General features: G+C 41.6%; 1 protein-coding gene across 4 annotated transcripts in view; it reads left to right on the top strand.

Annotated features, from left to right (window-relative positions):
- Positions 1–16,147, top strand: part of EPB41L5 (erythrocyte membrane protein band 4.1 like 5) — a 56,881-nt gene that overhangs the window by 20,793 nt on the left and 19,941 nt on the right. For all 4 annotated transcript variants that reach the window (XR_011048736.1, XM_068407255.1, XM_068407254.1 and 1 more), the window contains exons 6-16: positions 769–813; positions 1,134–1,186; positions 4,398–4,518; positions 4,929–5,016; positions 5,653–5,741; positions 6,943–7,012; positions 7,717–7,886; positions 8,889–8,995; positions 9,647–9,674; positions 12,290–12,332; positions 13,016–13,131. Coding sequence is in view for 3 of the 4 variants with exons in the window: in XM_068407255.1 (XP_068263356.1) it covers positions 769–813; positions 1,134–1,186; positions 4,398–4,518; positions 4,929–5,016; positions 5,653–5,741; positions 6,943–7,012; positions 7,717–7,886; positions 8,889–8,995; positions 9,647–9,674; positions 12,290–12,332; positions 13,016–13,131 (930 nt within the window). In the remaining variant the exon portion in view is untranslated. The remainder of the gene's footprint in view (positions 1–768; positions 814–1,133; positions 1,187–4,397; positions 4,519–4,928; positions 5,017–5,652; positions 5,742–6,942; positions 7,013–7,716; positions 7,887–8,888; positions 8,996–9,646; positions 9,675–12,289; positions 12,333–13,015; positions 13,132–16,147) is intronic.

The raw sequence follows: 16,147 nt of genomic DNA, 5'->3' as shown, positions 1-16,147 counted from the left end.
TGGAGTCTCCTTCTCTGGAGACATTCAAAACCCGCCTGGACGCGTTCCTGTGTGACATGATCTGGGTGATCCTGCTCCGGCAGGGGGATTGGACTAGATGATCTTTCGAGGTCCCTTCCAATCCCGAACATTGTGTGATTCTGTGAAGGGCTGGTGTTGCACACCAAAGGGGTAGGAGCTTTGCATTCAATATTTGCCCAATTTCTAAGCAAGAAGAGTACTGAATAAGCAAGGCAGTGAAGGAGAACTGGCTCTGAAGAGTAAACAAGTTGAAAAGCTGCAGCCTGCTGTTTATTTTTTTGTCACTTTGCAGTCATCTTTCTGGGTTAGATTTGAACTAAGCAGTCCATATTAGGAACATTTATTTTTGAGAGACTGTAGAATATTCATTCTCTTACGAGATCGATATGTCTATGAATAATGAAGAAAATGCAGCAGATGCAAGTTGGTTTTTGCCCAAGTAGGATCAGAAGAGAAAAAATGAGACTTATTGAGACTATTTGAGACTTTATTGTTTCTTTTTCCATGCAACACTGTAGTTCAACTTGTGACAACTTCTACTTTGGGGTTTCCTTCATTTGAAATGGGTGCAAAGCATACAAACCCAACTGTTAAAGCCTTGAAAGATCACAGTGCAGTTCCTTCAGTCTTGAAAACCCATGTAAAGAGTAGAAAATGTTTTTATTTGTCAGGCTCTAACTTCCTCCTGTTGGCTGAGTTAATTAGAACTATTAATCAATGACTTTTCTTTCTGATTTAATCCTACAGGTATTTATTTGTTCTGCAGCTAAAACTGGATATTCTTAGTGGAAAGTAAGTATTCCCAATGAACAGCCTTTGAAACAATCGCAGCGTGTTTAGCATAGGATTTATTAAACTTACATTTGGATAATTAGTAAGTCTTGCTAAGTTATATAATGTTATTTCTTTTCTCTAACATCTTTTCTATGCATGAGTAGCAGCAGAAGAATGCTTAAATAATGTAGTGCTTCTCTCTTGTTACTTTGCTGAAAATCTACTAATCCTTTTCACTTTCTTATCCCAAACATTTGCCGTTTCTCACTGTCAGGTGTAGGAGTTGTCTGCTAAATAGTGTCAGGTAAGGTTTTAACGCTGCGTTTCTCTTACGGCAGGTTGGAATGTCCTTTTGACACAGCCGTCCAGTTGGCAGCTTATAACATGCAAGGTGAGCAGGTGCGAGCGGGGAAGGATGAAGTGGCATGAACAGCTTTGTGTAGACTCTTATTACCTCTTCTAGTCTGTCCTTGTTATATCCAGAAAATAGGTTCTGCCTAGACATGAGCAATCCAGTGTGAAACACAGCTCTTTTTGATTGGGATTTTGCTGAAAGGGTGTATGGAAAATTACTCAGTTCCTCAGGAAGCAGAACAAGGAGGTTCTGAACATAAACAGCTTTGCCAGAAACTTGTTTTCTCAGGTGCTTTTGTGCAAACCTGTCCACTTCCACGCAAGGTACGAGGTCTGCCGTCTTACTCAATTGCTTTGATGTAGTAACACGGTTCATATTTTTTCATCGTGTAGTTTCTGCCGTGTGTTTTCTTTGTTGTACAAAATGATTTTGGTTCTGCACTCAGTTGAAAAGTTCCCTGTATAAAAACCACCAGCTTTTGACTTCAGCTTAGTTGTGGAAACATGTTAGTGCCCCATGTCTCGTGCTCGTACTTGAGCATTCATGGTTGAACTGCACTTGTTGGTATTTCAGATCCTCCTTCAGCCAAAAGAGGTGACGTACTACATTTTTTCTCAGCTATACAGCATTATGCTTGAGTCATCTGAGACTCTTATTCATGAGCTGTCTTTGGCTTTGGATTCCAGCTGAGACTCCAACATGCTCTGAGACCTGTGGTCTGACCTTCAGTTGCTTGTTGTACATCACTGATCTTCATGGCCATTGTCCTCTGTTGGCTGGATGAGGGCGTGATCTTAACAAATGTGACGTTTGCTGTGGTTTCAAGCAGGGGAACTCACAAAAGAAGGAGGGGAGGCTTGAAGTCTTAGATATATCTGCTGGAGTAGGTTTTTGGGTCCTTATTGGAAGATACGGCTGTATGGCCTCATTCAACCCAGTTTGAGTCTACAAAACATCCCAGAACCTCTGCTCCTAGGCTGTTGTACAGCCCTCTCTGATGAAGAGGGGATTTGGAGATGTGCCAGCGTTTGTGCCACACAAATTCTCTACACAACATTCATCTTACAAACCCATGAACTGTTGTACTCACTTTGCAGGTGTTAGGTAACAGGACTAAGTCACTGGAATTCTTTCTCTTACAGTTTCTAAAACACATTTTGTTCTTCAGGCAGGAGCCACGAATGGCCCTGATCATGCGTAGGTAGAGAGAGCTGGCATTAAACTGTAAAGATAATCACCTTTTTAACCTGCTCTTTTGTGTGGAAGGAGAACAGTTAGAATACATTCCAGAGTTAAAAATATTAGCATTGTTAGAGCCTTAAGATATGGCTTCAGTGGAGAAGTTTTTGGAAAAACAAAGTGATCTAATTAGGCCATATATCCATTGCTTTTTGTGCTGCTCTTGTCTTTCCTCTCTCCACAATGAGGCCCGTAGCAGGGCTTTAATCTTGCTGTCTGACAGCTGTGTACTTTTATTTAAATCAGCTGGAACCTAAGCTGGCTTTGACAGCATTCCTTTCAACAGAGGCAGGCGTTGTAGTGGGAGTAAATTATTATAGAACTACAGACTTCCTCAGTCAGCATTAAAAAGAAAAAGGAGGGGGTGAAAAGACTATTATTCCTGCAGCGTTCAGAAATCCAAGAAACAGGTTTTTAGATCGTGTGTAGTTTTTTGTACCTGTGGAATACTGTGTGTATCTATTTGACTTTTCCACATCTTCCCAAAGATATCACTATTTTTTTTCCAACACAAACATCTGTAGTTTGTTTTTTTCAGACAGAACCATCATTGGCCTGTGTCAGACATCCAAGGTCCAAGTTATAGAATTATTCCTGATTTTTTGGATGTGAGCTGAACATTAAGAAGCCGTGTGAAATCAGTGGGAGAAGCAAATGCTTAGTGACTCTGAAAATCAGGACGTTTTTATAAAGGTTTCTAACTGTTGAGTTTCAGCATTTCAGGCGTACATCAGTCTTTAAAAGCTGGACTTGTTAGCATCTGTGGAAAAAGGAGCTTGTACTTCTGATGTGGCACAGCCATTGACTACCATGTTCTCTAGATAGCATCTCTTATTGTCCCTCTTGAGCATGCAGGAGCGGACTAGATGGGCCATTTGACTGACCCACTAGGGCATTTATTATGTTCTTAGATGAAAAGGAGAGCGACAAATAACAGCTGCATGTTGGTGCCCTGACACAGAGTAATTTTAGCAGGACAGGGGGACTTATAAAACCAGAAACTGATTTTTAGAATCACAGAATCACTCAGGTTGGAAGAGCTGTCTGGGCTCATCGAGTCCAACCATTGCCCTGACACCACCACGTCAACTAGACCATGGCACTAAGTGCCATGTCCAGTCTTTTCTTAAACCCCTCCAGAGATGGTGACTCCACCACCTCCCTAGGCAGCCCCTTCCAATGGCTAATGACCCTTTCTGAGAAGAAATGCTTCCTAATGTCCAACCTGAACCTCCCCTGGCGAAGCTTGAGGCTGTGTCCTCTTGTCCTATCGCTAGTTGCCTGGGAGAAGAGGCCGACTCCCACTTCACTACAACCTCCCTTCAGGTAGTTGTAGACTGCAAATGGACAAATAGTTTTATGAGAAGTGTTAGAACTGGTTTTGCTTTTTACGAATCTCAAGAGATTTTGTTTTAATAATTGAAGGCAAAATTCCACTGTAACTTCAGTCAGCTGTCACAGAATCACAGAATGGTTAAGGGTTGGAAGGAACCTCTGGAGATCATCCAGTCCAACCCCCTGCCAAAGCAGGTTCACCTAGAGCATGTTGCACAGGGTCGCATCCAGGCAGGGTTTGAGTATCTCCAGAGAAGGAGTCTCCACAACGTCCCTGGGCAGCCTGTGCCAGTGCTCTGCCACCCTCAAAGTAAAGAAGTTCCTCCTCATATTCAGAGACTTCAGTGATAAAAATGTTGAAAACTTTCTTCAAGAAAGAAAAAAATTGAGTTTCAAGGATGTTGATAACTTGCATTTATAGGAAGCTTGTTAAAGAATTTATCAATAGCACTTTGTAAAAATCAAGGCAAAGCTTTTTTGCAGATGACATGACCATTTGTTCAGTGTCTGTAATTTCCTTGTCAAAAAAGGTGACGCTTCAAATATTGGGAGGACTGGAGGAACACAAAAGGAAATGTAGTATTTTAGATTAACTAGAAAAGTACGCAAAAGTTCCTGTTAATATTTCCTGTGTTTATCTGGAACATTGCTTGACAACGCTGTTCTTTTGTAGCTGAACTTGGCGACTATGATCCCGCTGAACATGTCCCTGAACTGGTGTCTGAGTTCAGGTTTGTGCCCACTCAGACTGAAGAGATGGAACTGGCCATTTTTGAGAAGTGGAAGGAATGCAGGTACTGGATCTTCCAGTGCACGCGAGCCAGCTGTTGGCACTGGGTTTTCTAGGATGAGAATGTCTTGAAAAGATGCTGCTGACGCTTCTTCTGGGGTCTTGTTCAGAAACATAATCCTAATATGGTTCTGTCATATTTTGTAAGAGGATATAACGTGAAAAATGAAGCTTTTCAAAGGTCTGAGTAAAATTACGAGGTGTGGAATCTTGAAATGCAATAGTTTTTGCAGCAGCGGTTTCAGATTAAAACTTACAGAAATGACCTTGATGTTCATGAAAGCGAACGAGCGTCAGCAGTGTTTAGATTTTTCACAAACTCTCGGGAATTTCTTTTCCTCTTTCCTCCTATACCAGTTTTCCCTTTCTGTGCTTTTTCAGGCATCTACCTAACAGCAAAAAATTTTATTTCAGGGGGCAAACACCAGCCCAGGCTGAAATGAACTACTTAAACAAAGCTAAGTGGCTGGAAATGTATGGTGTAGACATGCACATAGTCAAGGTATGTTTAACCACAGCATTGTGACCTTTGGAAATGATAATATTAGCTTTGTCCCGCTTTTCAGCCCTGGTTTGGCTTTGAGAGGAGGGGGAAAAAAGCAATATTGTCCTCATCTAAACTGTGTAACAAGTGATCTGGCTTTGCATCAACATTCCACTTTATAGTGTAGATCTCTAGAAGGTATCACTTTAGTCCAAACGTATCTGCTCTGTGTTAACTATGTGATTGGTGTGGCAATACATCCTACAGTTTGTACTTAGACTAAGAGCTATGTGAAGATCATAGTAATTAAATTAAAATTGGCTGGGGTCCAGTCAGCTGCTGGTTGAAGAACTGCAAGGAAAAATAGATCTCCTGTGGAGAAGGAAGTGCAGAGAACTGCACAAGGAGGTCCTTATTACACAGACAAATCAAGAAACGTTAATTTTCCACTTCAGTCAGTTTTATTGAAGGGTTGCAAACTAGAAAAATCCATCGCATAAGATCACTGAAACACTTACAAGAGTTCTGTTGTATAAAATAAGCAGATATGTGTTTAATTATAACACGGGGAAATAAGCTACATTAATCACTGGAGTAATTTGGATAAAGGGTTGAACACCAAACTGAACGTAATCTTTATTTTGTGGCAATTAGGCAAGAGATGGCAACGATTACAGCCTGGGCCTAACACCTACAGGAGTTCTTGTCTTTGAAGGAGACACAAAGATTGGTTTGTTTTTCTGGTAAGCTCTCTGTATGTTAAAATATATTTTAGATTTTTACTCTTTTGTTTCTTTTGCACATGAAGCTTCTTCAGGTGTTGTAGCCAAGTGGTAGAGGCAGAAGCAACAGTTACTAGTGCAGTTTTTATATACAACAACATCTGGGCAGGCTTTTCATGAAGAAAATGTCTCTTTGTGCCCAGGAAAGGGCAGGAATGTCCCTTTCTGCCCATCAGTAAGGACTAATTAAAACCAACCAAACAAAGAACCCCAAATACCCCTCCTTGCCCCCCCCCCCCCACAAGATCTATATGTAGTCAGGGGATATAGAGCTTCCTTTAGTTTTTAGTTTTTATGAACGTGTGCTTCTTTATCTGTCAAATATCTGAATAACATATTTCTCAGCACATTTTCCACAGTTTCTCAGCAGCATTCTGGGGAAATTTTGCAGGCCTTTACACTGTGTAAAACACAAGATGTTTTGGGTCTGGCTACACAGGCATTTATGGGTTTTTAAGTGCTTTATTCTATAATTCCCATCCAGTCTTTCAAAACGGTGTGCCAAGAGTGAGTAGGCAGATGATGAGGTGAAACGTCATCATATGAATAGTTAGTTTGGGTTAGCCCCGTCCAATCTTAAACTTCTCAGAAAGACACTTCCTTTGTAGCAGAAATGTTATCTGTGTCTCTTGTCCCTCCACCATGAAATCAGGGGAGTTTTTTGGTGGGCAGCGGGGGAAGTGGGTGCATTTTTGTGTCGTGTCATGTTCCCGTTGGTCTCTTTGGCAGGGATTTCCTGAAACAGAGTTATCGTAGGAATTGAGCTGTGATATATTGTACAGTGATGTACATTTCTTTCATAAAGCAGAATTATTGTGGCCTGCCTTTGTGTCTTTCTGAGTTCAGTTTTGTGGGGTTGTGGAAGAGTAGGCAAGCAGGAGTATTTGGGTGGAGTTTGATTTCAGTTCAAGTAATTATTAAGTCCGATAGAATCATCTCTTTAGAAGTTGCTGACTTTGTATCTTTAAGGTTTCTAATTAAGTGTTAAATTTGACGTAATACATTGGTATCCACAGTAGAATCAAGCCCTATTCCATGAACTTAAAACACCTACAAAAACAGGAAAAAAAAATATTTGGTAGACAGGCTTGGACCAGCACGTCAAACTCTCAGTGAGTTACTAAAAGTTAGACATAACCTGCTTTTTCTGTTCATATTGCAGGCCAAAGATAACAAGACTTGACTTCAAGAAGAACAAACTCACTCTCGTTGTTGTTGAAGATGATGAACAGGTAGATAACTGTCTGTTTAGTTACATGGCAGCTTGGTTTTACAGTACAAGTTTACGTGCTCCTGATCTCTAAGTTTTGAGAACTAACGTGGATGCCTTGCATGATTTTTATTGTGTCTTGGGGGGAGGGGGGAATGAAGGGACTTAAGTATAAGATAAATAGTCTCAATTACTTTTTTTTCTCACCCTGTTTTTAAAAGGGGAATACCTTGTGAAACTAGTGTAGGCCAGGTAATTTGGAACCAGTGTGCTTGGTTTGCAAGGAAGTTTAAAAAAAGGCCAGGTAGCACATTTAGTGGAATTAATTCCTTAAACAGACGCCAGAATTCTTCCTGTGGGAAGAAATCTCAGAGCTGAGATGATAAAAACGTAAGCATTAATTTGAGGAAATCAGACTTGGAAGTGAGACCATGCTAGCCACATAGAGAGTAGCTTCCTATTATAATGATGTCTTTAATTTGTAGTTATTCAGAGGTTTGACTTGTTAAGTATATGGGCTCTAGCCCTTTCTAAGTTCAGGCAATGGAGCAGTTGATCGTTAAAGCTTCTGAAAAGGTTGATTTTTTTTTTTCTGCCTAAAATATTTTTTGGAAACACACACTTCAGTCCTCATAAAACCCAAATTTCATTTTAGCTTGGACTGAACTGTAGCTTTGACTTCTTCGAGCCCCTTATAAATCATCAGTGTGCTTTGTGTGCTTGAAGGGAAAGGAGCAGGAGCACACTTTTGTCTTTAGACTGGATCATCCCAAAGCCTGCAAACACTTGTGGAAATGTGCAGTGGAACATCACGCCTTCTTCCGGCTCCGAGGTCCTGTCCAAAAGAGCTCAAGTCGGTCAGGCTTCATTCGGTTAGGATCCCGGTTCCGATACAGGTCAGTGTCATCTGTCATTTAGCACGTATCTTCTGTCATTTCTTGCTTGTCTTGGATTATGAGTGGAAACAGGAGAGGACTTGGTATTCATTCATCTAGGACACATAAAGGAGTGGAACTTGCAAGCTGAGGGTGTTGCATTATTGGTTTTATTAAATCATACGGATTTTTCCCCCGCGTTTTCTGATTTATCTTTAGGTGATTCTGGTCTGTGCAGTAGGAAACCAAAGGTTTCTCAAGGTTTATGTTCCTCACATAGCATATATAGTACGTTGTGTTTTATAGATCACCTCATCTTGAAAGCCCACCCTTTTTTAAATGGACCATAGAGGAGGGGTGATTGACTTGCGCAGTTGGGGACGTTGCAAGTCTTTTGACTCAGGAGTTCCTGACTCATTTTGAGTAATGGTGGTGCTTCAGAAGCCTCAGATAATGCCCATTCCCTGGTAGGCACTACCAGTGCCTGTCGCTGGCTTCCAAATGGCTTGTGGTCCCAGACTAGTCTTCAGGGTGCTGTCAGTTGCCTCACCAGAGTGAGAACATATGGAAGGGGGGAAAAAAGACTTGCCTGGAACGAGAGCATCTAGATGCTGGTTTTCAGTCCTGTTATCATCTTTTTGTATGACCTTTGGCAACATACCTTAAGCTTTACTCTGTCCTAGAATTTTCAGCCTCTCCCGAACCGCACGCACTGTGACCACAGAAACGTGCAAAGGGCAAATGTGCTTTTTTCAGCGACTTAATGTTTAAGGAGTCATTGCTTCAGCTTTTTGTCTTGGGACAACAGAGTGAAGATTAGGATGTTTGTAAAACTCCGTCCCTTTTTTATGAAAGGCCGCCTGAGGTCTTAAGTTTGGGATTTTTTTTTAATAGAACTGAGATCAGATTATTAAGCTGTGAATTTAAAACAGAAACGTGATGTTTTGATGAGCAGTGTCTGTATTTTGTCATTAAAAATAAGTGATTTATTTTATTGTTACGCACTTCTAATGGCATTGTCAGTGGGAAAACAGAATATCAAACCACCAAGACCAACAAAGCCAGGAGATCAGCATCCTTTGAAAGGAGGCCCAGCAAGAGGTATTCAAGACGAACTCTACAAATGAGAGGTAAACCTTCCGTTTTGAGAAGTATAATCCACTGGGAGAATCAAGTAATCATATCCTTTAAAGGTGTTGTGTAGGAATTCTTCTGTAGGTGTTTGGCCTCCTCTTGAATTTTCCAAATAGTCTTTGACTTATTTGGGAGACCACATATATTTATCAGAAAAATCTTGTGTCCGAAGCGTGTCATTCTAGCTTGCCTAGCAGGTCAAACACCCATAAATTTTGCACAGTAGGTCTCTATAAGAAGATGGAAAACTTGGACCCAGTGATAATATTTGAAATTTATTAATCAAGTGTGAAATTTTTGTCACTGAGATTTTTTTCATTGCTCTTAGGAGTTGCACTCTGCTGTTACAACCCAACAGCATGCGACACTCACCTTGTCTCTTGTGGCCACTCTTGCCTGGGTCAAGCATGACCTCCACGTATGCTTTCAGATACTTGCTTAAATCCAACTCTCTGGTTGCTCTTCAGACTTTTATTTTTCCAATTTAGAATTTTTTTTTCCACACGTTATACATGGGGATACGTGCGTAAGTTTTGCTCTTTTAGTCGCCTACTTTTAGGCAGTGCTAAACTATTTTTATTAATACTTAATATTTAACTGATAACCGAATTACAAATTAAATTTTAATTAACACTTTATTTTTGCAGCACATTCTGCTAAACTTGAAGAAACAAGGTAAGATGCATTCCAATATTTAAATTTCTCTTTGTTTGCCGCCCGTACTTGAGCATGTGTCTTCAAGAAGATTTTGCCAGACTTGCTTACTAGCAGGCAAAGACATTTATTTATGACTAGCTGTGATTCTTGAGCTGTTGTTCTGTGTGCTGCCGTGTAAAGAGAGCAGGTAAAAGCACACGAGGATGTTTTTATGGGTTTATATTCTGTACTATCCTTGCATTTATTTTTATTTACTTAAGTATTTTTCTATATTTATAGTGCGCTATTCATTACCAACATGAGAGGGATGCCTTTTGGCTCTTTATTTCTATACCTAGAGTCTTTCTGCACGTGTAGGTTCATACTTGCTGTTGCAGTGTAAAATGCTCATATGTATCTGAATCATACACTCTTCGTACCCTTCCTTAAGGGAAGAGAGGAAATCGAGGCTAAAAAGAATTACCTGGTACCAGAGGAACAGAATTGCTCAGTTCTGCTTTCTGTCCATCGTCCTGATGACTTGTGAAGGTTGCAATGACCAGTTGTAACCAAATTGTTTTTAAATAGTAGATGTTAAGCGTCGTGACAGGGAGGAGCTGGGTAAGGAGTGTCAAAATATCGTTGCAAAACAGGCTTACTACAGCCGTAGGTTTTCTGTTTGTAGCAGCTGGATTGATTCTTGCATGGGAGGGAAAGAAGTCTGGGAAGTGTGGGGACAAGGCTTCAGTTGTAGTAGAGGTCTGGCTGTGACCTTCGTATTGTCTTTATAAAATGGGAAAGTACTCTTAAACACCGGGTGTCATTAATGAACCTCTGCATGCAAAATCTGTCTGTCTGATTAATTAGCGCTCTCGTCACGCTGTGTTGTCATGCCCTTCTCTGAGTTTCATGCTGCTTAGATCATTCTGAGAGTAGGAAGAGAAACTCCACGTGCAGTTTCTCCTCCTGATAAGACGGCGGTCTCCTGCTCTGCACCGAGGTGTGGCACTGTTATGTCAGTCTCCAGAGCAATCTACGCCGTTTCTGAAACTCTACACTCGAGTGGTGCTAATTGAAATGCATCATGAAAGATGTATGTTGTTCCACTCTTCTGTGTTAACTCAGCACAGGGGAATGTGTGACCCAGAAGGCATTCCTTAATATTCCTGTTAAAGGCGCCCTGTTCTGTGGTAACCTCCGCATTCTCTCAGTAGAGAAGGTGCAAAGTTGGGAAACGGGCAAGGAACAGCTTGTCTGGTCTTGACTTTATGGTGTTTAAGTAAAATAATTCTAAAGAATTGCTGAAGTAGATACAGATTGCGTTCAGCTCTGGGGCCCCCAACATCAGAAGGACACGGAGCTGTTGGAGTGAGTCCAGAGGAGGCCACGAAGATGCTCAGAGGGCTGGAGCCCCTCTGCTATGGAGACAGGCTGGGAGAGTTGGGGCTGTTCAGCCTGGAGAAGAGAAGGCTCCAGGGAGACCTTCTAGCACCTTCCAGTACCTGAAGGGGTACAGGAAAGCGGGAGAGGGGCTTTTTACAAGGGCGTGGAGTGACAGGACGAGGGGGAACGGTTTTAAACTGAAAGAGGGGAGATTTAGATGAGATCTGAGGAAGCAATTTGCTGTGAGGGTGGTGAGAGCCTGGCCCAGGTTGCCCAGAGAAGCTGTGGCTGCCCCCTCCCTGGCAGTGTTCAAGGCCAGGTTGGATGGGGCTTGGAGCAACCTGGTGTGGTGGAAGGTGTCCCTGCCTGTGGCAGGGGGGTTGGAACTGGATGATCTTTAATGTCCCTTCCAACCCAAACCAGTCTGTGGTTCTGTGATTTGAATTGTCAGCTTGCCAGGTTGGACAGCTATCATCCAGACCATAAATCAAAAGATTAACGGGTCGTAGGAGACTGGAACCATTTTTTAAAAGATTAGAAGTCTGAGAAAAAAGTTTGCTTTGCATGAGGTTTATAATGCATAATTACTGTGCGGGGTGTTAATGCTTTTTATCTCAAAAATGTGAAATGTCTCTTGCAGATTCAGAAATCATCAGGAATAGGGCTATGGGTCTTAATTTATTAAATACATAAAATATTTAATAATATAAAATTATTATTAATGCTGTGCACATACTTTTGAACGGCTGCTTTGAAGGCTCTGAAGCAGTAGTTCAGTCCATTAGAGGTTGTATGCAGAAGAATCTCGTGATTTTTTTCTGATGAATTTTGTGATGTGAAACTTCAAATCAGAAGAGTCCTGGTTACGGAACAAACATCTACAGCACGTAGGTGAGGTTTCGACAGTGTCACGTTTTGCTGGGTGTTTAACTAAAACTATATTGGTTTTGCTTTAAAAGTGCCCTGCCTTACTGGTGAATCAGGCAGATTTTCTAAACCAAACTGGTTTAGGAAAGGAAGAGGAAAAAACAGATTAATTATAGATAAATTATAGATAAACAAATCAAAAATAATGTGATACCCGTAGTTACCTAGGATGAGGCAGCTGACCTAAACCACAAGTTTTTAAGTTTTCTTCTGAGAGCGGTTAAATACTTTTAGAAAGATCTTTGTTAGGCTTTGTGTTTCTCTCTGGAAGTCCTTGCAGTACTGCCAGCCTGCAAGAATAGTTTGTTGATCTCATTTTGGTTTAAATTATTTTTGTCTTTCAGTACTGCGAACAATGCTGTTATCAACCAAACTAATGGATCACAAGTAAGGACTCTCTTTAATTCTTTTTAAAGGCAGTTTTCATGTATTTCAACAGATCTGAGGCTTTTGTTATTCATTCTTAAAAAATCCAGTGATTGACCGATTGAAAGTTACAGTTAACTACTAAATTGCACGCCGAGAAATGACTGCTAATTTACAAGCAAGTTAATTTAGCTGGAGTAAGGAAGATACCCCATGCCCCAGGACTGTATAAACTTTGCTGTTGAATAGGTGGGTGCACAAAGTACTTTTGTGGGAGAGTTGTTATTATCCAAAGCACATTAATTGTATATGCTAAGAAACATTTTTAAAAAAAAAGGGTGTAATTCATCAGCACCTGTGTTAATTCTTGGTTGCAGTATTATTTCTCTGAAATAGGGAGAATGCACTTGCAAATTAAAGAATATATTGTTAGCAACAATTCAGTGCTTTCTGAGTTTTGATTTTAAAAAGGACCCAGCAGGCCATAGCTTTTACTGAAATCTTGAAGCAGCCTTGGATTCGTTATGATCCCAGTACTGGAAGAGACTGGGCGTAGGTATCCAGTGCTGTGGAATTAACAGGAGGCAACAGCCTTGCTTTAGCTTTGTGCTTAAGGAGAAGTGGTGATATGTTTTGTTGGTGTTTTGTCATTGCTTCATTAAGGTGTGTCTAGTAATTTACTTATTTATATTCTGTCTCCAAAGAGCTGGAATGCAAAGCCAAACCTACCTGTCCTAACAGCGGTTCCTTCTGCCCCAGTCTTAGTGGAAATAGAAAACCTCCCAAGGAGCCCAGGAGCCAGCCAGCAAGACAAGAAGTGGTACGTTCTGCTTTGCTGGGAGATGAATTTTGCTTTCTTGTGCATGATTCGAGTGGCTCTTTCTTTATCTGCACTTAAATAAGCTGCCATCCTTGTATCTTTAATGTAAGCTGACAGTCCAGTTACTGATGATGCAGCTGAGATGTTGCTGTGGGGAGGTGAGGACAACAGGCTTAGTCACTGCCAACCAAAAGAAAATTTCTTCAAGGGCTGAAGAAATTGTTAAATCAGGAACAGCTTTTTCAAGTCTTGGAGAGAGCTGGGTCCTTCTGATTTGCCATAATACTCCTTGTAACCCTTTGCTTGGTATCATGGGGCCCAAGGACTTACCTTGGTCCTTGACAAAATGCAGAACCTTGACCAGGATCGTTGTGAAGGTCTTCTGAACCTTTTGAAATGGGCAAGCTGATTTTTTTTTTTGTTATCTGGGTAGAATGGGAACTTGAGGAAAATGACACAAGCTGAAGATAAGAGCTTTGATTTCACGTAATCAGAGTGTTTGTTTTATGGATTGGATGCATCTCAAAACGAGGGTGGTTTGTTTGAAGATAAATGTACATAATCATTTATCTTTTTTAAAGTATTTCTATATTGCAAAGCTATTTCAAACCCAAAACTCACATGTATCAACCCACTACTTGTACACACGTCATCATAGCTTTTCAGCTTCTTGTGCATTAGAGGCAGCATGGCTTATCCTAGAGGGGTAATTCTCATTTCTGTGAGACTCTGGGAGCAGCAGCAATGGAATGGAGGGACACCAAAGCTCTTCTCCTAAGCAGTTTCAGCCCTCAAGAGGAAAGGACCTTCTCCCATTGTCGGGCATATGAACCTACTTTGCTTCAGTATCTCTTAAAAGTAGATTATATCTGTTTCTGACAGCGCAATGACAAATGTATTTTAACTTCATAAATCTTGTTGATTAAAGACTTTTAATACTATGGATTTTGGATCGTAAGGGGGATGGTAATTCTGCTTTGTGTGTTGCATTTTATTGAAGTTTCAATCAGAACGTATGATCAACGCTGTTTTTCTTTCTTTTACCCTTGATTTGTCTAGTATCTGAAATCTGTGCTTGTCTGTGGTGAGATCCTGCTGATCGCTCGATTCCTTCCGTGGTGGTGGGTGAAAGGTGGCGGTTTCTTCATTCTTCGGCATTCTCAAGATGGTTTTCTTTTTATTCTTTTGGTCTAATTGCAAGATGCGTGCTAGAAACTGGTATTCCCTTTGGTGGAAGTGTTTGGCTCTTGCTCCCAACAGCTCTTCTTGGGTATCTGATTCGTGCTAGCGTTCTCACTAGTATTTGCAAGGCTTCTGTTGCTGGTTGAAACGCTGCTGCTTTTGTTCAGAAGCAGAGAGGAGCCAATCTGTTTCAGTTTTGGTCTTGGTGTGCCTGTTTTAGGATTAAGAACTTGAGCCTGTCTGCCTTAACATTGTCAAGGAATCGAAGCTTACGTGCCAGCTACTGCAGTGTGTAGCCTTTCTATAGAAGGAGTGAATATAAACTATACCTGCATGTAACCCAAATCAGTATGCCATAAAAAAACCAAGCTTCTTGGCAGCTGATGCGTTTTAATCGAGCGTGTAATGCTTGTACTACGTGTGTTATGTTTCTTAGAGACAGATCATGGCCGTTGAAGGCAGTTGTCATCCAGCAAAGAGGTTTTAATGTGCTCACTGGGAACAGTGCTGCCTGTGACAAGGGGCAAATCCAGCTGTGGGAAGCAGCCAGCTGGGTCAGCAGCTGAGCTGCATTCTGGTTTCCTAGCTGGGAAGTGGGGTTGGGTGAATATAATCACCTGAACACGTGTATTTATTGCGGGGGCAGTGGCTTGGTTATCGCGCCTTCAAGGCTTGGTGTCTCCGTGCTGCTAACGATCTCTCTTCGCCTGCTGCTGTCTTTAACTGGCCTGTTTCTGCATGGACTGTCTTGGCTTTCTGTCAGAAAAATAGTCTTCTTTTAGAGAGAGTTTGCCAAGAATTGCTGAGAATACCCAAATCTTTTGGACTGGGGATTTTGTAGATGGCTGGATTGACGGGGTTTAGAAGGCAGGTCCCGACCTCCTGAGTTTCTGTGCTCTGCTTGGCAGATGCCTGGGTTGGCTGCCTTGCAGCTTAGATCCCTTCCTAATGTCAATGTTTCCTTTAATTTACAATGGGAACGCTGCAGCTGCCAACAGCAATTGTGCCAGGTTGTAGAAAGTACTTTGCCAGATAGGAAGGATTTTAGTGTTATTTTTTTTGTCTTTGCTCCCGTTTCTATAAAACTATCAGTACAGGAAAACTCTTCTGGTCTGCACGGTCTGGAATATCAGCTGCAAGGCTGCGAAGCCTAAAACACAATCAGCGTCTTCCTAATTTTAGTCTTTTCTCAAGAGCATGTTTCTGTGCTAAGACAGGACAGGAGACAAAGGTTTAATAATTTTTTCCTTGTTGTGGAATAAGTAAGGGATTTTTTTTTTGCTTGCTAGTGGATGTAGCTTTCACTTAACCCGGTGGATAGATGATGGTAAAGCTGTGGATGTGGTCTATCTCGATTTCAGTAAAGCGTTTGACACGGTCTCCCACAGCATCCTCGCAGCTAAACTGGGGAAGTGTGGTCTGGATGATCGGGTAGTGAGGTGGATTGTGAACGGGCTGAAGGAAAGAAGCCAGAGAGTGGTGGTCAATGGGACAGAGTCCAGTTGGAGGCCTGTGTCTAGCGGAGTCCCTCAAGGGTCGGTACTGGGACCAGTACTAGTCAATATATTCATTAATGACTTGGATGAGGGAATAGAGTGCACTGTCAGCAAGTTCGCTGATGACACCAAACTGGGAGGAGTGGCTGACACCCCAGAAGGCTGCGCAGCCATTCAGAGAGACCTGGACAGGCTGGAGAGTTGGGCGGGGAGAAACTTAATGAAATATAACAAGGGCAAGTGTAGAGTCCTGCATCTGGGCAAGAACAACCCCATGTACCAGTACAAGTTGGGGGCAGAGCTGTTGGAGAGCAGCGTAGGGGAAAGGGACCTGGGGG

The sequence above is a fragment of the Nyctibius grandis genome, chromosome 9 (genome assembly GCF_013368605.1).
Source record: "Nyctibius grandis isolate bNycGra1 chromosome 9, bNycGra1.pri, whole genome shotgun sequence".
Lineage (NCBI taxonomy): Eukaryota > Metazoa > Chordata > Aves > Nyctibiiformes > Nyctibiidae > Nyctibius > Nyctibius grandis.
Note: the sequence above shows the minus strand (reverse complement) of the source record. Positions and strands in the feature narration are given on the sequence as shown.